Source organism: Sapajus apella, unplaced genomic scaffold (assembly GCF_009761245.1).
Source record: "Sapajus apella isolate SASKATOON/1434 unplaced genomic scaffold, GSC_monkey_1.0 scaffold112, whole genome shotgun sequence".
In the NCBI taxonomy this organism is placed as follows: Eukaryota; Metazoa; Chordata; class Mammalia; order Primates; family Cebidae; genus Sapajus; species Sapajus apella.
The window spans coordinates 4,730,744-4,751,433 of record NW_022437052.1 but is presented as its reverse complement, the minus strand read 5'-3'; the positions used below and the strand labels follow the sequence as shown (position 1 = coordinate 4,751,433).

Here is a 20,690-nt window from a genome sequence, read left to right as displayed (position 1 = left end):
AAGACTCCACTACCATCCCGCAAAAAAAGAAAGAAAAATATAAGTGTTGGCCAGGCACGGTAGCTCATGCCTGTAATCCCAGCACTTTGGGAGGTCGAGGCAGGCGGATCACGAGGTCAGGAGTTCAAGACCAGACTGGCTAACATGGTGAAACCCCATCTCCACTAAAAATATATATATAGAAAATTAGCTGGACATGGTGGCTCATGCTTGTAATCCCAGCTACTTGGGAGGCTGAGGTAGGAGAATTGCTTGAACCGGGACCCGGGAGGTGGAGGTTGCAGTGAGCCGAGATCATGCCACTGCACTCCAACCTGGACTACAGAGTGAGACTCCATCTCAAAAAAAAAGAAAAATATAAGTGTTGACTGGACACAGTGGCTGAAGCCTGTAATCCCAGCACTTTGGAAGGCTGAAGCAGGTGGATTACCTGAGGTCAGGAGTTTAAGACCAGACTGGCCAACATGGTGAAACCCTGTCTCTACTAAAAATACAAAAATTAGGCGGATGTGGTGGTAGACACCTGTAATCCCACTACTCGGGAGGCTGAGGCAGGAGAATCGCTTGAACTCAGGAGGCAGAGGTTATAGTGAGCCAAGATCATGCCACTGCACTCCAGCCTGGGCAACAAGAGTGAAACTCCATCTCAAAAAAAAAAAAAAGTATACATATATATACATATATACGTGTGTGTGTGTGTGTGTTTTGTTTTTAGTTTCTACTTACAGAAAAGTTGCAAAGATCATTCCTGTGCACCTTGCAGGTTCCCTGATGTGACCACCTCATATCCTATGATGCATTTATCACAACCGGGGAGGCAACACCGATACAAGACACCGAGCCCCACACCAAATCCGCTCTTCCTTTGCTTTCCCTGAATGCCCTTTCTCTGTCCCAGTACCCCATCCTGTCTCCCCAGTGCCCTCTGGTCCGCAACAGTTCTTCAGACTCTCCTCATGTGCCATGAGCAGGGCTAGTCAGGTATTCTGCAGAACATCCCAATATTTGGGTTTATTTGAGGTTTTTCTCTTCGTTAGACTGAGGTTCTGGGTCTTGGGAAGACCCCAGAGGTGGAGTGCCCTAATAAGTTTTTAATAATGCTTGTGCTAGCTTTAATTAGCTGATTATAAAAGCATTAAGTACCAGGGAAAGGAATGGGGACTACGTATTTAGTGGGGACAGAGTGTCCGTTCTGTAAGGCAAGAAGGCTCTGGAGATGGTGGTGGTGATGATTCCACAGCAATGAGAATGTGCTTAATGCCATCCAAGCGTGCACTCAGAAATGGCTGAGGGTATTGAGCACTGCACTGTGTCTCCCCGAAATTCACATGTGGAAGCCCTAACCAGCCACTCAATGGTGTTTGGAGAGAGGCCTTTGGGCAGTGGCTGGGGTTAGATGGGGTCATGAGAGGAGAGCCCTGATTAATGGGATTCATGTCTATATAGGAAGAGACCAGAGAGGCTCCAGGAGCATGGGAAGCACACAGCCCAGGACAGCGCCTCTGCTGACTCCAAGGACCTGGGTGCCAGTGAGTCTTCTCCCTTCCCTGAGCCTGTGAGGATCCATAAGCCGCCATGGGGCTGCAGAGACCCCACACAGAGCTGCTTCCATAAATTCAAGCTCACTCATCTGGCAAAGACAGTAACAAACCAATCTTGCCCAGAACTACCTCTGCCATCACCCATGTAGTCCTCCCTCTGACCATAATAACACTGAGGCCCCCAGGAGGATGATGGTGCCCCGTGGGGTTCCAGGGAGCTCACGGGTGACAGCCACATGCCAAGGGGACAGGAAGGCCTGGGGACAGGAACCCCGTGACCCTCACCTTCCTGACATAGGACACGGCGTCCTCCTCGGTGTACACCTCAGCGCTCACACCCCCTCGCCGACGGCGGGCCTTCACCACGGGGTTCGGAGGGGTAGGTGACACCTCCTCATCGTGGGAGTCCGACTGTGAGTTCGACTTCTGCCGTGCCAAAATCTGCCTGTTTTCTTCCTGCGTGGGAGACAAGAACACAGAAAGCAAGTAAGAACCTGGCTGTCGTGGCCGGGCACGGGGCTCACACCTGTGACCCCAGCACTGTGGGAGGCCTAGGTGGGAGGATCGCTTGAAATCAGGAGTTTGAGATTCGGGTACACTTTGTGTCCCCATACAAATCTCATCTTGAATTGCAATCCCCATAATCCCCAAATACCGAGGGAGAGACCAGGTGAAGGTGATTGGATCATGGGGGTAGTTTCTCCCATGCTGTTCTCAAGGTAGTGAGTGAGTTTCTCACAGGATCTGACAGTTTTATAAGGGGCTCTTCCTCCTTCGCTCAGCACCTCTCCTGCCTGCCACCTTGTGAAGAAGTGGCCTTGCTTCCCCTCCCCTCCTACTATGATTGTAAGTGTCCTGAGTCCTCCCCAGCCATGCTGAACTGTGAGTCAATTAAACCTCTTTATAAACTACCCAGTCTCAGGCAGTTCTTTATAGCAGCATGAAAACAAAATAATACATCCTGTCTCCACAAACAAACAAACAAAAAAGAATTATCTATAAGTGTTTTCACCTAAAGTCGTAGTTTCTTTTTATTTATTTATTTATTTTTTGAGACGGAGTCTCACTCTATCGTCCAGGCTGGAGTGCAGTGGCATGATCTCAGCTCACTGCAATCTCTGCCTGCTGGATTCAAGTGATTCTCCTGCCTCAGCCTCCTGATTAGCTGGGATTACAGGTGCACGCCACACCCAGCTAATATTTTTAGTAGACATCCTGACCTCATGATCTGCCCGCCTCTGCCTCCCAAAGCGCTGGGATTACAGACGTGAGCCACCATGCCTGGCCTAAAGTCGTAGTTTCTAAGAACCTAACAACATTTCTGTGTATGTAACAGTTTTGTGAGACATTAAGAAATAAAGTGAGTGAGGCTCTCCAGGAAATTTTTATAACTGCATATAGATCCACAATTATCTCAAAATTAAAACCGCTTTTTACAGCGGGTGATAGGCTGAGTTGGTGTGGGGTTTAGGAGGCTGAGATGACAAGACTCTGGAGGTTTGCTGAGAAGAGAGACTGGAAGTTGAGCCCTGAGTCACCGTGCAATGACCATGGTTGTGTCCATGTGGGGTCGGGTTGCCCCGAAGCCCACCCTGCCTTGAGCTGTGGATGGCAGGATGTGCCACCCCTGCAGGCCTTGCTCCTGCACACAGAGGCGTGCACCCACCCATGCCCACAGCTTTTCAGTCACTCTAAGCCTGGTGCATCTGCTATGGCCTTAGGCAGTCTGTGCATTTCAATCCCACCAGGCTGGATGTGCCTTTCCTCCTATGCCTGTGTATCCCCTTCCTTGACTTTCAAAAAACATTTTTTTTAAGCAAATGGTTTGCTGATTGGTTCCAAATATCAAACCCAAGGATTTCTGAGTATTGGCCATTTAAAGTCAGCCAGATGCACCGGTCCAGATGGGTAAGGTGACCAGTAGGTCACACCAAGGTAGAGGGTGCAGGAGAGGGGTCTCACTTCCTGCAGACTCTGCCATTCCTCCTGCTCCAGGAACTTCTGGCAAACACATGACTGTCTCCCCAGCCTGTTAAAACTGGGACATGGTGGGAGCTCCTGCTGAATGCCAGCCGCCATCCATCCTGTGGGTGGTGGACATGAGTGAAGGATCCCCACAGCCCAGAGTGGGCCTGGCCAATGCCAACATGGAACAGCGGGACACAGTCACAGTAACGCCCTGACCGACACCTGCCTCAAGCCCCACTCCTTGCCCACCTGCCACATGCAAGGCATGGCACCCACCCCCCAAGGAAAGTCAGCCTAACAGGCTGCTTGTTGCTCCCTCAGCAAATAATCCCACCAGCTGCCCACCCAGGCCAATGCAGTCATCTGTCAATCACAGCCAAGGGCAGTTTCCCCAGGGGCCCTGCTTGTTCTGCCGCTGATGCCCACCTCTGCATGCACCGATGCCCACCTCTGAGTGCACCAATGCCCACTTCTGTGTGTGCCGGGCCAGTTCTCCCTGTCTCCTCACTCACCTATCGGATGCTAAATGCCCAACCAGGAAGCCACTGAGTATGCAAGGATTGCCAGGTGCAGCTTTATGTGGTTGTTTAGATATATCTTGACGGAGCTTCCCCAAAAAAGATGGCAGATGGAAGGTCCTCTTTTCCCTTGAGAGATCTCTCAAATGATAGTAAAATTAAAATATATGCATATATACATCTACCACAAAGACCAGAACATCAGGAATGCCATCTGAGATTTCTGGAAAACAGACAACGAACTGAAGCACGGAATTTGACATTTTGACAAAGGAGGCAGCCTGGGGTATATGAAGCAGGTTCTCCCCAATCCAGAGAGGGAACTGTTCATGCTGCAGAACCCCACAGGGCAGAGAACAGAGGTGGTGAAAGTCATCAAGATCCAGACTCAGGACCACAGGAGCCCGGGAGCCAAGCAGCCCTCCAAGGCCAGGAGCCCAGGTATCCTGTTGCTGCTCCTCCTCTTCCCTTTTACTGTGGAAATTCCCAAACTACACAAAAGTAGAGAGAGCAATTTAATGAATCACCAAACGCCCATCACCCACCCAGAGCCAGTCCTATTTCATTTCACTTCCACTCCCTTCACACACACACACACACACACACACAGGATGGAAGCAAATCTCAGATATAGCATTTCATTTTAAATACTTTAATATCTATCTCTAAAATATAACTTGTTAACACAATCCCCATTATTACCTGCTATGATTTGGATATGACTTGTCCCTCCTAAAATTTGATCCTCAATGTGGTGGTGCTGGGAAGTACATGAATGCAACTTTTTATATGAATATAATTCATGTTACACATAAAATATAATATACATATAACAGTGGGAAGATACACCATGAAAATATCTAAAAAAGAGACAAGAGAAAAAAACGTGTGTATGCATATACGTGTGAGCATATATATATATATATATATATATGTAAAGCATGTTTTTACATATATACATATACCAAAAACATCCCAGGAAGCCCAATCTGATAAATTGCAGTTCCAGAAGACAAAATAAAATAGAAACTTGCCAGAAATAAAAGAAAAATTTCCCTAAACTGAAGAATATGAGTGTCTTGGTTGACAGAGCCCACAAGATTTTCAGTCCTAGTAAAAGGACTTCCAGGGATGAGAATTTTCCAAAAGCTCCATAGAGAAAAGTCAGGTGACCCACAATGGACTGACAATAAGAACGACTCAACCTTCTCAAAAGAAACACTAGATACTAGAAGACAATGAAATGAAGCCTCCAACATTCTGAAGGAAAGTTCCTTTCAACCTAGGCCTTTATACCCAGCTGAATTAGCCTTCATGTTTGTAGTTATAATTAAGAGAGTATTATATTAGACCAATATACTGGATTGATAATTTTTACCTTTCAGAATGTACTTCCAGACAAAACATAAAAGGCATAATTCTAGTTTTTGAAAAAATATAAATTTCAAGGGGAAGACAGAAACCCAGAGAGGTGAACACAGTGCTTGGAACCATGAGAAGTATCTAGAACAAGCATCTGAGAAGCTGACAGGCTGAGCTTTCAACAGATTTACAGAGATAGAAAAGACCAAAACTGAAACTTAGGGCCTGCCTGGGAAAAGAAATCCTTGTAAATCCTCCAGATTTTGTGCTTTGGCCCAAAAGATTTTGTGTGGACATTGGAAGGAAGGATAAGCTGGGATTAAGCCAGCCTCCCAGGGACTGAATCCCAGCTCAAATCGTCTTAGTCCCTAATTGGATCAGGGTGATCCAGGATTGCTAGTACCCCTAGGTTAGCCATTTTTCCAAAGCAATTGTAGATTGTCTCAAAAGGAATATATCAGCCTCAAATTTGCTCTTTTTCACACATAATGTTGGGAACCCAATCAAAAATAACTCGGGTACAAAAAGACAAGATCATGTAACCAAAACCCAAGAGAAGCAATAGGCAATACAAAGAGATCCCTTCAGGGGATGCAGATCATGGAATTAATGGACATAGACTTTAAAATCATTATGCTCAGTATGTTCAAGGAAATAAAAGATGAAATTGAGAACACTGGCACAGAACTAAGGAAAAAAAATTTAAGCCAAATGGAAATGCTAGAATCAAAAAAACATAATAATTGGAGCTAAGAATTTGGTGGATGGGTTTAACAGCAGATGAGAAACACAAGGGAAGAAATTAATAACCTGGAAAATAGATGAAAATATCCAGACTTAAGCATGAAGACAGGAAAGGAAAGCAACTATAGAAAAGTGCTGAAGAGAATGTGAAATATGGTATAAAAAAAAAAAAAACCTCCAATTTATGTGAATTAAATTCCAGATTGAAGAGAGAGAATATGGCAGAAGCAATGTTTGAAGAGATAATTTAAGAATTTTCCTACACTAATAAACGACATCAGGCCATAGATTCAAGGAGTGCACAAACTCCCATGTAGGATAAACCAGGATAGCATGGTAAACCACAGGAGCCAACGACAGAAAAACCTAAAATGTGGCCAGAAAAAAAAAGACATTACCTTCAAAAGGGCATCACAGACCTGATGGCTGACTTCTCAAAGGAAACAATAGAAATCAGAAGACAAGAAAGACAGCATTGAGGTTCTACTTCGAATTCAATAACTGCCGACCTAGAATTCTATACCCAGTGAAAATAGCCTTCAAAAATGAGGCTGAAAAAAAGACACTCGAAGACAAACGCACTAAGAAAGTCCATTACCAATAGGCCTGCTGGCAGGAAAACACTAGGAGACACACCTCAGACAGAAAGAAAATGACCCCTAGGGGAAACCTGGAAATGCTGGAAGAAGTAAACCAAAGAAAGTGGAAGCATGGAGGTAAATCTACACACACGCTAGCCACATAAAATACAACACAGGCCTGGTGCAGCGGCTCATGCCTATAATCCATTCACTTTGGTAAGCCGAGGTAGGCAGATTGCCTGAGGTCAGGAGTCCAAGACCAGCCTAGCCAACATGGTAAAACCCTGTCTCTATTAAAATACAAAAATTAGCCAGGCATGGTGGCAGGCACCTGTAATCCCAGCTACTCAGGAGGCTGAGGCAGGAGAATCACTTAAATGTGGGAGACAGAGGTTGCAAGGAGCCAAGATCATACCACTGCACTCTAGTCTGGGTGACAGAGCAAGACTCCGCATCAAAAAAAAAAAAAAAAAAAGGCCGGGCACAGTGGCTGATGCCTATAATCTCAGCACTTTGAAAGGCCAAGGTGGATGGATCACCTGAAGTCAGGCGTTCAAGACCAGCCTGGTTAACATGGTAAAACCCCATCTCTACTAAAATACAAAAAAGGTGCTGGGCATGGTGGCATGTGCCTGTCATCCCAGCTACCCGTGGGCACTAAGACAGGAGAATCGCTTGAACCCAGGAAGCGGAGGTTGCAGTGAGCCAAGACTGCACCACTGCACACCAGCCTGGGCAACAGAGTGAGACTCCGTCTTAAATAAAGAAAAAATACAAGACAGATTGGACACTCCCCTGCTCAGTGGAACCCTCCAGTGGCCTCCAATCCAAGTTGAAACAGAACTGTTTTTGTCTGCGGGCAAGGCCCTGCATGATCTGCCCTTAGCCCCATTCCCCTTGCCTGCCCCAGGGCTCTCTGCTGTCCTCCCACAGAAAACACACTCCCACCTTTCACTTGTGATTCTCTGCCAAGGGCAGCCCTCCTAGGTATCTTGGGGGTCCCTCCCTTCCCTCCCCAAGTCTCCACTCAAATGTGACCTTCTCAGTGCAGGAAAACCTCCCAACACAACCATGCAACAAAAGAAAAAGAGGGAGAGGAGGAGAAGGAGTGAGGGGGAAGAGAGCCTGCATATAAAAAAGAACCCAAAGAGAACACATGTTTTAAAGAGCTGAGGGAGGGAGGCCAGGCACAGTGGCTCATGCCTGTAATCCCAACACTTATGAAGGCCAAGGCAGGAGGATCTCTTGATGCCATGTGTTTGAGACCACAAATAACAAGTCCCAGGAGCAATGCCCCCACCAGCTGCACACAGGAAGACGGGGGGCTCCTCAGGAAGGGGCTGAGGCTTCTCAGACACTCAGAGGCCTGATGCCTGGGCTGTAAAATAACAGCGCCCAGCAGTCCTGTCTCCAGCTGCACTGAATGGGTGCCAGCTCCCAGGGTGATCAGTCTCCACTGCACCCTCCTCACTGGGCCTGGCAGCGGGCGTCACCACTGCTGGTCACCACATGCTTCTGTTAGCCTGCACTTGGGAATCCTTCCCAGGGGCCCATCTGCTCCACTGCAACTCCAACCCAAAGGGTCCCACGCCCAACCCAAACTGGCCAAGGGAAATGGGTTTCCATAGGTGAAATGAGCCTGCAGATGATGGGAAAACCCGGCCAGACAAAGATCAGGAACTCTACCAACAGAAATATCTCCTCCAGAAAATAGTGAGATTCCAAATCCCCTGCTTCATCAGGAGGGGTGCGGGAGAGTGGCTTTGATGGAGAGGGAGTATCTCCACTCCCGTGGATGAAGACGCTACCAGGACCGCCTAGCGCACCACATCTATCCAGAGAGAACAAAAGAAGATGAGAGCCGAGCTTTACCGGTGGATCCATGTCCATACATCCTTCTGCCTACACGCAGTCCTTTTGGACACCCAAAGTGGGACGGAAGCCCTGCCATGTGCTGAATGGCACATGGCCTTCGTCCCAATCTCCACGGAGCTGTGGCAAGCCCAGTGCACCGTCAAGAGCGGCTCTCTCATGGACAAAACCCCAGGGAGGGGAAGCCAGGGGGCGGAGGAGATGGACCCGGGGGCTCTGCAGATGCCGGCAATCACCACCCATGGAGGATGGTGTGTCCCCAGAACTCCCTGCCAAGTAAACACCTCACCACTCTCTGGTCACCATGGCAACGGGCCATCTCACAATCTCTCAGAATGGCACAGAGCCTCCCTTGAGCTGCCAGTCACTTGCTCACATCCATCCCCAGGTTCAATCACTGGGAGACTGAGACCAAGCGTGAGATGCTGCAAGTATGTTCTCATGCCTTTGTGTCCTTCTAATCCACCTGAGGGATTGGCTGTATGGGACCTGCTATTAGGGAAATCATCACATTGTCATTGACTGCTCCTACAAAAACTGGGAGGTCTCACTAGAAATGGCAGGTGGGGTCGGGCGCGGTGGCTCACACCTGTAATCCCAGCACTTTGGGAGGCCAAAGTGGGCGGATCACCTGAGGTCAGGGGTTTGAAACCAGCCTGGCCAACATGGTGAAACCCTGTCTCTGCTAAAAATACAAAAATTAGCCAGGCGTGGTGTCAGGCACCTGCAATCCCAGTTACTCAGAAGGCTGAGGCAGGAGAATCGCTTGAAGCCAGGAGGCAGTGGTTGCAGTGAGCTGAGATGGTGCCATTGCACCCTAGCCTAGACAACAAGAGCAAAACTACATCTCAAAAAAAAAGAAAGAAAGAAAGAAAGAAAGAAAAGAAATGGCAGGTGCATCTCAAGTGAGGGTCTCTGAGCCTTTGTATAAATTACCAGAAATAGCAGCAATAATAGGCATGAGTCGGCAGGAACTTGAAACCTGGGAATTGAGAGAGGTCGGTTGAGACCGCTTCCCCCACAGTGGTGCAAATTGTTTATATCAACACCAAGGCTCTGCAGTCGCCTGGGAGAAACAGAAGTCAGCAGGCAAAATTGCACTCATACCAGAGTAATTTTCAGGCAGTTCACATTGCCTCCTGGAGGGCAGGGAGGCCAGAACACAGCCAGAGGCCGACCCAGGGACTTGACGCAGCCTCAGGGAACGGGGAAGGGCAGGTTCTCGACCTGATAGTAGGAAAAACCTGAGACTTCATCCCAGATGCCCTGCAGACTGGAGGGTGCCAAGAAGAGGAGTTCATTTGAGCAAATGAGTGGGATTTTTTTTTTTATATAGAGTCTCACTCTGTCACCCAGGCTGAAGTGCAATGGCACAACCTCGGCTCACTGCAAACTCTGCATCCTGGGTTCAACCAATTCTCCTGCCTCAGGCTCCCGAGTAGCTAGGATTACAGACACCTGCTTCCACACCCGGCTAATTTTTGTATTTTTAGTGGAAATGGGGTTTCTCTATGTTGGCCAGGCTGGTCTCAAACCCCTGACATCAAGGGATCCTCCTGCCTCAGCCTCCCAAAGTGCTGGGATTACAGGCATGAGCCACTGTGCCTGGCTGGAATTCTTTTTTTTTTTAATGGAGGTAAAAGTCATATAACTTAAAGTTAATAATTAACTGTGTTAAAGTGTACAATTCAGCCACACTGACACATTCATAGAGCTGTGCCTGGGTGGTTGAGGCTGCAGTGAGTTATGATCACACCACTATACCCCAGCCTGGGTGACAGAGCAAAACCCTATCCCAAAAATATATAAGTAAATAAAAATGAAAATTAAAAAGCTTTATTGACACCACCAGTGGCTGACTAAGGTGCTTTATTTGGTCACAATTCCTGTAGCTTGCTGACTCTGATGGGCTCTGTCTTGTGACCTTGCCCAGCTCACTTGACACTGTTTCTGCCTCCACTCCAATCTCCATCATGGAACGCAAGGTCATCATATTTAGATGGTGCTACTTAAGTTTGGGAATACGGCATTTCTGACCCCTTCCTGACCAGCATGGGGCTCTCTCTTTGGTGCGCTGAGGCTGGTAGAGATCCTCCTCCCTTTCTCGCCAGCCACCTGTGACCCTGTATCTTCAGCCCCAAGACTGTCCCTGTACCCACCTAAAGAGCAACTGTGAGTAGCTGAGTGGTCATCTGCGATCATGACAGTTTATATAACGTGAGGATGTGGGGCTCTGACTTGTCCCAGCTACATTTTTGTTCATTTGCTCAGTCATTTCTCATTTCTTCACCTGTTTTTTTTTTTTTTTTTTTTTTTGAGATGGAGTTTTGCTCTGTCACCTGGGCTGGAGTGCAGTAGCACAATCTCGGCTCACTACAACTTCCACCTCCCGGGTTCAAGCGATTCCCCTGCCTTGGCCTCTGGAGTAGCTGGGATTACAGGTGCCTGCCACCACGTCTATTTTTTGTATTTTTAATAGAGATGCGGTTTCATCATATTGGCCAGGCTGGTCTCAAACTCCTGACCTCAGGTGATCTGACTGCCTCGGCCTCCCAAAGTGCTGGGATCACAGGCGTGAGCCACTGTGCCTAATGGGACTTTTAATGAGGCAGCCGTGAAGGGTCACAGACCCACGGCCAAGCAGAAATATCCGCAGCTTTTGAGTTCCGTGCCTGAAAGTAGTTCATGTCATAGAGGAGAGACTTGCCAGGGCCTCACAACTCTGAGAGGACCCCGGGCTCCCCCTGTGAAGGAACCAGAAGCCACTTTTCTTCGAGGAACAAGGTCAGGGTCCCATTCTCTTGTCTGAGGAGCTCTGCCTGTCCTGGCACTACGGGACTTCCCATCTTTGGCACATGAAGGGTCAGACTAGGCAGGATATGGTAGCTCCAAACACACAGGCCACTTCGGGAGACCTTGGGAGAAAGGCGGGCAGTGAGCAGGGCTCCTCCCCAAGGCCACCACTCAGGGGTGACCCCTCACTGGCTCTGCCTCCACACATGCCAGACCGTTTTTCCCCTTCCCCTTCCCCTCTTGGGATTCTGGGAAGGCCTCTAATTTTGCAGCCCCCACTTCCTGTCTCCTGTTTTCACGCTGAGGCATTGTTGAGCTGTAGGACAGGCTTTCCAGGTCAAAGGCATCTTCATAACAACACTGTGGGAACCAGGGTTTCCAGAAAGCTCCCTGGCCAGAATCTGCCCCAGAATCAAGTAACCCGGCCCTGGGGATTACCCTGGTCCTGTCCCATCCTACACAGGGGGATGAAGTGCAGATGTCCAGCCCAAAAGAGAAACTATCTGGGCGGGGCCTGGGGTGGGGGTGGAATCTAAAGAGATTTTCTGGACCCGGGTTTATCCTCCTGAGAGCAGGCTGTACGCAGGAATTACTGGCAACTGGAATTCCTCGGTCGCATCTGCAGTCCGGTTCTTGCTCCCACGAGGACACGGCTGCCCCCTCCCACTGAAAGGGTTTTCTGAGAGGCGGCTGGTCCACCCAGCCTGATGCCTTTGATGGAAGTTGTCTGGACTTCCACAGGGCCATCCACTGCATGCCGGGCAGGTGTGAGAGGTGTTTCTGGACCATCTTCCTGGAACAGTTCTATGAGTGGTCCTAAGACACCCCCTCCGCACTCTGTGAAACTCTAAGTCTCAAGGGCCACTTGTATTTGAGGCCAGGACCCATACACCCACCTCGCAGGGGCAAATCATCCCCAGCCATGATGCAGGGAAACTGAGGCCCAGAGAGGGTAAAGGATTTGTTCAGGGGAACCCAACCATTCAGTGGCAAGGTTGGAGAAGAAACACAGATCTTGATCATTTACTGTGCACTTACTGTGTACCAGCCCTCACATAGAGAGTACAACAAATAAAGAGAAAAGGGAAAGGAATGAAGAAAAGAAAATAATTAGAAATTAACAGGCTGGGCCGGGCACGGTGGCTCACGTCTGTAATCCCAGCATTTTGGGAGGCCAAGGCTGGCAGATCACTTGAGGTCAGGAGTTCAAGACCAGCCTGAGCCACATAGGGAGCTATCATCTCTATAAAAATATTAAGAAAATTAAAAATTAAATAAAATAAATAAAATAAGATAAAAACAGAAGATGAAGATGCACATCCCAGTGAGACTAGAGACAGAGTTTACACAGGAGGGTGTGAGCATAGGCGAGGGCCCCTGCTCACCTTCAGAAGCAAATGGCATGTCCATATGTGTGCCCATGTGTACTTCCAGGTAAGTATATGTGTCAGTGTGCATGTATCTAGGTAAGCACATGTGAGCATGTGCACACGTGTGAATGTGTACATATCTAGGAAAGTACATGTGTGTGGGGGGGTGAGTATGTACACATCTAGGTAAGTACATGAGTGTGACCATGTGCACATATGTGTTAATGTGTACACATCCAGGTAAGTACATGAGTGATCATGTGTACATATGCATAAACATGTACATATCCAGGTAAGTACATGTGTGTGCATGTGCACATCTAGGTAAGTACACATGTGTGGACGTGTATATATTAAGTATGTGTATAAGCGTGTGCACATCCAGTTGAGCATATGTGTGAGCATGTACATGTGCATGCAAACACACCCCTTACATCCACCACCTCGGAGTAAATTGAGCATGTCCAGGTGTGTGCACAGCTATGCATCTGGGTAAGTGCATGTGTTTTAATGCATGTGCACACACAACTCCATGTACCTTCCCCCTTGGTGGCAATAGTACAGCCTTGCCTGTGTGTGCATCTGGGCAAGTGTTTGTACATGTCACTCACACACAGCACACTCACTCCTTCAACCGCCATGGCAGCTGTCCCCCCACGCCACCTCTCCCACAGCGGCAGAAGCATCTGAGGATTCAGCCTCTCCCTCCTGGAGGACAGCACACCAGCTCCAGCCTGCTACACACAGGGGCACCAGCCTTGCAGCACAAAGGCAGAAAAGCCTGAGTTCCTAGGAATGGAGGATGAGAAAGAAGCAGAGGGCAGGGGGTCCACCGTGAGAGCCAACCCCAAGAGAACCCCACACCCTGCCCCAGCACGCCAGGGGCCAGGGCCCACAGGCAAGGAGGGAAAGGTGTGGTCTCAAAGGCATGTGTGGGTTTGTGCCCAGCTCCATGACCTTGGTGAACCAACATTCTCCCTCTGAACATCCATTTCCTCATCTGTGAGATGGGAGTATAAACATCTCATCTGGCTAGGCCTGCATGAGAATTCAATGAGATAAACTATGCAAAGCATCAAGCACAGTGTCTGGGTGTTCCTACATTGGGAGGGACTGACTCCAAAGGCAGGAAGGCACTGATGGTGAGGTCCCCTCTCAACACAGGAACACCCAGGGTAGGAAGGGCAGAGGGTACAGCTGGAGGAAGGAGTAGGCAGATACCATCTCAGAACATCACACAGTGTCATGCTCACCAAGTAGTGAGCTGGGAGAGCCAGAGGGCACTAAAGACTCTCCCTCCCTGCTAAGCTGGGACTTGGGGTTGGAGCTCAAAATAAGATCTCCTCCTCTGAGCTTGCCCAAGGCAGGGTTGTGGTAAGAGGCTCTCTGAGGAGGCAGCCTTGGCCCTAAAGCAAGTGCTGAAGAGTGGCCAGCTGCAGGAGGGGTGTGGAGGATGTTCCAGGTGACAGGACAGTACTGGCCGGAGACCTTGGGTGGCTGGAGCCCTTGGGTGGCTGGAGTAAAAGTAAGAAACAGAGTGGCGTGGGCTGCAGCGGAGAGGCAAGCAGGAGCCAGACTCAATGAGGCAGGAAGGAGCTTAGATTTGTTAAGAGAGCACTGGGAAGGTTTTAAGAAGGGGATGGAGTTCGATTTATGTTTCTGGAAGATGGCTCTGGATGTGACTGATGTGAAAAATGGAGCATGGGGCCTGATGGGAAACAGAGAGGCTGCTGCAGTCATTCAGCTGAAGGGACGTGGCTTGGGCTAGGAATGGGGTGGCAGGGTGGGAAACAGGCATATTTGATTTGTGTGCTGGAGGTAAGATCTCTCTTGGATGGAGAGTGTGACAGAAATCCCACAGAGGAGAAAGTACAAATGGGGGTCCCCGAATTCCATGAACTGATACAAATGCGAGGTTCAACCCCAAGTTTCATACACACAGTAAACAGAGAACCATAGCAAAGGTGCTAAGGACCGAGTTGCAAGTAAAACAATGTCCAAGTCCCAGACCAGCCCCCAAGCAACCCACACAAGGCTGCACCAAAGCAGTGCAGCAAAGGCTCAGAAATGGAACTCATGTTGGCATCGTCACCCACAAAGTGCATCACCCATTCAGAACTTGCAGTCTGAACCTCATCAGTTGATTTCCTGCTAAAACAAACAAAAATATCAACCTTCTCCATAGGATTTTAATGAGACCCAAAGCTTGACAAAATAATATAGAAAACGTCCAGAATATAATCTGGTTACTTGACAAATTACTCAACTAGGAATCAAAAGATCAAGAACTAGGAAAATCTGACCCATTCTCGAGAGAAAAGACAATTCATGGCTAACAACACCTCAAGATGCTAGAGATCATGGGATTATCAGATTAACACTCTAAAGCAGCAATTTTAACTATTTTCCATGAAGTGAAGGTAAATATTCCTGGAATTGGTGGTGGAATTATCAGCAAATAAATCAAATTTATTTTAAAAGCAAAAAGGAAGAAGAAGAAAGAAGAAGGAGAAGAACAAGTAGAGGAATAGGAAAAGGAGGAACTATTAAGTAAAAATTTTAGAACTGAAAAATAAAAACAAATTTTCAAACTAAAAAATAAAGTAACAGAAAATTTAAAATTCACTAGATGGGATCAGTCACAGAATGGATATAACAGAGGAAAGAGTTGGTAAGTTTGAAGACAGATCAACAGAAATCATCCCAACAAAAAGACAGGTGAGCAGGGCATGTTGTCTCACACCTGTAATCCTAGCACTTTGGGGGGCCAAGGCAGGTAGATCACCTCAGGTCAGGAGTTTGAGACCAGCCTGGCCAACATGGCAAAACCCCATCTCTACTGAAATACAAAAATTAGCCGGGTGTGGTGGCATGCATCTGTAAGCCCAGCTACTTGGGAGCCTGGGGCAGGAGAATCGCCCGAACCCAGGAGGCGGAGGTTGTGGTGAGCCAAGATCGCACCACTGCACTCCACCCTGGGTGACACAGTGAGACTCCAAAAAGAAAAGAAAAGAGATTTAACAGAGCCTCAGGGAATTGTGGGAAAATATTTAAAAATCTAACATATGTGTCACTGAAGTCCCTGAAAGAGAGGAGAAAGAGAATTGTACAGGAAAAAAAAATATTTGAAGACATGATGGTTGAAAACTTCTCAAATATGTTGAAAAGAATTAATGTACTGATTCAAAATCAAAGGAAAACAAGATAAATTCAAAGAAAATCAAACTCAGACACATTGTACTCAAACTTTGAGAAACGAAATACACAGGAAAAATCATGAAAAAAGCCAGAGAAAAGAAACATAAAACAAAGTGAATGAGGTCAAAAGCCTGATTTATCATCAGAAACCATAAAGTGGAACAATATCTTTAAACTGCTAAAATAAAATCACTCTCCACTCAGAATCCTATATCCAGCAAACATCTCCTTCAGGAATGAAGGCAAACCAGAGAGATTCTCAGATGAAGGAAACTAAGAATCTGTCACCAGCAGTCCTGCTCTAAGAATGCTAAAGCGAGTTCTTCAGGCAGGGGGAAATCATCCCAGAGGGAAAGAAAAACACTTCAGGAACCACAGAAGAGCAACAGAAATGGTAAATACCCAGGTATGTCTTCTAGACTCATTTCCCCTCTTAAAGAATGTAAAAATGTTCAAATAAAAATATAACATTGTTGAGGGAGTGGGGAAAGGTTCAACATGTGTAAATGTGGTATATACAACAACCAGAAATAATTTGGGGAAGGTAAATGGGCCTACATGATGGCAAGCTTGTATGTTTTACTTGAAATGGTAAAATATTAAATCTAAAAATTCTGTATAAAGTTATTATTATATTGTAATGCCTACAGCAATCACTTAAAGAAAAACAGTAAAAAAGACAAGTACTAAAAAATAAATAATCTAAAGGAAGGAAAAAAGAAACATATGAAGAAAAACCAGAGAAAAAAAATAGAAAAATAATTAAATGGGAGACCTAAATCCAGCCATATCAATAATTACATTAAATATATATGACTTATAAATGAGGTAATATATATAAAAGTAACTATCTTAAGAAATAATGGTTGAGAACTTCCCAAATTTCTTGAAAGACATAAACGTATATCAAGATCTGCAAAGGGAAACAGACTCAAAGAAAAATCATACTAAGACATACCGTATACTATAGTATATATACTATATGTACTACATATATAGCAATAAATAGTATTTTCTTTTTAAAAAATGTGAATAGTCTAAACACACCAATTAAAAGACAGAAACTGTCAAATTACACAAAAAATGAAAACCAAGAATATGCTATCTATAAGAATCAGATTTTATTGATATAGCTAAAATAAGAGAATAGAAAAAAATTAATCACATAAATCCTAATAATGTGGCTGTAATAATATCAGATAAAGCAGACTTCAGAACAATGAAAATTACAAGGAACAAAGAGAAACACTGAATAATGATAGGAGGGTTTATCCACCAGGAAAACATAGTAATAATCCTAAATGTCTATGCAACTAATAACAGAGCTCCAAAAGACATAGGCAAAAACTGGTAGAATTAAAGGAGAAATGCACAAATATACAATTATAATTGGAAGTTTCAACTCTGTTCTTTGTAGTAAGTATAGCAAGAGGCCAGAAAATGAGCAAGAATGCAAAAGACTCACCTGAACAACCCCTCAAACAACCAGACCTCACCAACATCTACAGAACACACCATCCAACAGCAGCACACATTGATTCCAAGGGCACATGTGACATTCACCAAGATAAAGCATATTATCAGCCAAAAAGCACACCTTAACAAAATAAAGATTTAAAACCATACAAAGTATGTTCCCTGACCATAATGGAATTAAACTAGAAATAAATAACAGAGAGATGTGAAAAAAATCCCCATATATTTGGAAATTAAACAACAAATTTCTAAATAAGATGAGCCGAAGAGGAAATCTCAAGGGAAAACAGACAATATTTTGGGCTAAATAGAAAATGGAAATACAGCATATCACAATTGTGAGCTGTAGCTAGAACAAAGCTTTAGAGAAAAATCTGTAGCATTAAATATTTCTGTCAGGAAAAAAAAAGTCTCAAATCAGTCATCTAAAATTTCACCTTAAGAAATTTTAAGAAGAGATAAAACCCAAAGACTGCAGAAGAAATGAAATAATAGAAATCAAAGGAGAAATCAATAAAATCTAAAAGAAAATAGAGAAAATCAATGAAATTAAAATCTAACCCTTTGAAAAGATAAGTAAAATTGATAAACCTCTAGCCAGACTGATCAGGCAAAAAAGAAAATCCAGAAATTACCATCTAAGGAATGAAATAACACAAGCACTACAGACATTAAAAGGGTGAGATAACATTACCAAAATCTCTATATTCATAAATTTAACAACTTAAGTGAAATAAAACAATTCCTTGAAATAGACAACCTATGGCCAGGCACAGTGGCTCACACCTGTAATCCCAGCGTTTTGGGAGGCCAAGGTGGGCGGAGCACTTGAGGTCAGGAGTTTGAGACCAGCCTGGCCAACACGGCAAAACCCTATCCCTACTAAAAATACAAAAATTAGCTGTGCATGGTGGCAGGCACCTGTAATCCCAGCTGCTCAGCAGCTGAGGTAAAGAATAGCTTGAACCCGGGAGGCGGAGGCTGCAGTGAGCCAAGATCACACCACCATACTCCAGCCTGGTCAACAAAGCAAGACTCCATCTCAAAGTAAATAGATAAACAAGCCACACACTAGAAGAAAATATTTTATAAATTAAATATCTGACAGTTTATAAAAATTTCTGAAACTCAGTAGTAAGAAAACAGATAATACGAAAAATGGACAAAAGACATGAACAGACACTTCACCAAAGAAGATATTTGAGTGGAAAATAAGCATATGAAAAGATCCTCAACAACTTTCATCATCAGGAAATGTAAAATAAAACCACTTTAGAGTGAGTTGTGTTGGCTCACGCATCCCAGCACATGGGAGGCAGAGCTTGAGCTCAGGAGTTCAAGATCAGCCTGGCCAACATGGTGAAACTCCATCTTCACTAAAGATATAAAAATTAGCCAGGCATGGTGGTGGGGGGGGTGCCTATAATCCCAGCTACTCAGGGAGGCTGAGGTAGGAGAATCACTTGAACCCAGGAGGCAGAAGCTGCAGTGAGCCAATATCACACCACTGCACTCTAGCCTGGGCAAGAAAGCAAAACTCTGTCTAAAAAAAAAAAATACACACACACACACACACACACTCTTTAAGTGCCACCATATATCTATTAGAAATGGCTAAATGTTTTTTAAAATTGACAATATTAAAGGATGTCGATACTGAGGAACCAGAACCACAGCTGCTTGGAACACAAGATAGGACAGACATTCTGGAAAACAGCTTGGCAGTTTCTTATAAAATACACTTACCCTATAACCCAGGAATTTCACTACTAAACATTTACTCAAGTGAAATAAAAACCTACTTCCACACTGAAAACCTATAAGATGAATATTTATAGCACCTTTATTTGTAGTCATCAAAAACTGGAAAGGCTCCTAGACCAGGCACAGGATAGATAAGCTGCAATCCATCTATATAACAGAACACTGCCCAGCAATAAAAACATAGGACTTGTTGATGCTAAAAAGCACAGATGAGCCGGGCACGGTGGCTCACGTCTGTAATCTCAACATTTTGGGAGGTCAACACTGGCGGATCACCTGAGGTCAGAAGTTCAAGACCAGCCTGGCCAACATGGTGAAACCCCTTCTCTACTAAAAATACAAAATTAGCCAGACATGGTGGCACATGCCTGTAATCCCAGCTACTCAGGAGGCTGAGGCAAGAGACTTGCTTGAACCCAGGAGGCAGAGGTTGCAGTGAGCCAAGATTACACCATTGCCCTTTAGCCTGGGCAACAAGAGCAAAACTCCGTCTCAAAAAAAAAAAAAAAGAAAAAAAAAAAAAAGAAAAAACAGATGAGCCAGGTGCCGTAGCTCACATCTGTAATCCCAGCACTTTGGGAAGCCGAGCAGGGAGGATCGCTTGAGCTTAGGAGTCTTCAAGACAAGCCTGGGCAACATGGCAAAAACCCATCTCTACAAAATATACAAAAATTAGCCAGGCATACTGGTGTGCAACTTTAGTCACAGCTACTCAGGAGGCTGAGGTGGGAGGATGGCTTGAGCCTGAAAGGTGGAGGTTGCAGTCAGCTGCAATCATGCCACTGTACTCCAGCCTGGACAACAGAGTCAGACCCTGTCTCAAAAAAAAAAAAAAAAAGATTGATGATGTTGTCATTTTGCATAATCTTCTGAAAGATCACATTTTGTTGAGGAAACTCCCATGCTGTGTTTTGCCATCAAATAAGGAATAGTTTGTCAGCTTAAGTCACCACCACAGAAGAACTTATTCACGAAGGCCGGAGCACCAGAGGCCAAGCCCAGCTGGCATGGATGGCACTCTGAGAGCTGGGCCATCCCTGCCGGTCTGTATGGGTTTATCCCAGGTGCTTTATGAAAGCCTCACAAACATGCACCCTGCTTGACATACAAGTGGAGAAAAACCCTCCATGGGAGGCTTCTTCCTGCCACTCAGCCCTGGCTGGCCTCGAGGGGGTGGCTCAGACTCTGCCCCTCTTCACCAGGGCTGCCGCCCTGCCCAGAGACACACTTCCTGGTTCTATTGCAAGCATTCCATAGCACCTCACTGGTCAACAGAACGCAGCAGAAAATGAGACCCCCGTGGAATTTTAGGGCCCAGTTAGGTGGGTTATATTTTGGGATGTCAGCTCCATTTGAGAAGACACTGTAAGCTAAGGGGCATTCTTCCCAGTTAAACACACCCACACATAGAACATGCATGCAATTTCAAAGACTTCACCAAAGCTCTCCAAAGGCCTGTCCCTATCAGCTACTGCAGAAAACAGAAACAAAAATAACCTGTAA

At 45.8% G+C, this 20,690-nt stretch overlaps 1 protein-coding gene across 2 annotated transcripts in view; it reads right to left on the bottom strand.

Moving 5' to 3' along the window:
- The window catches only part of PRKAR1B (protein kinase cAMP-dependent type I regulatory subunit beta), a 164,088-nt gene that overhangs the window by 123,737 nt on the left and 19,661 nt on the right, over positions 1-20,690 (bottom strand). For both annotated transcript variants that reach the window (XM_032259910.1, XM_032259909.1), the window contains exon 3: positions 1,827-1,997. In XM_032259910.1, the coding sequence (XP_032115801.1) occupies positions 1,827-1,997 (171 nt within the window). The remainder of the gene's footprint in view (positions 1-1,826; positions 1,998-20,690) is intronic.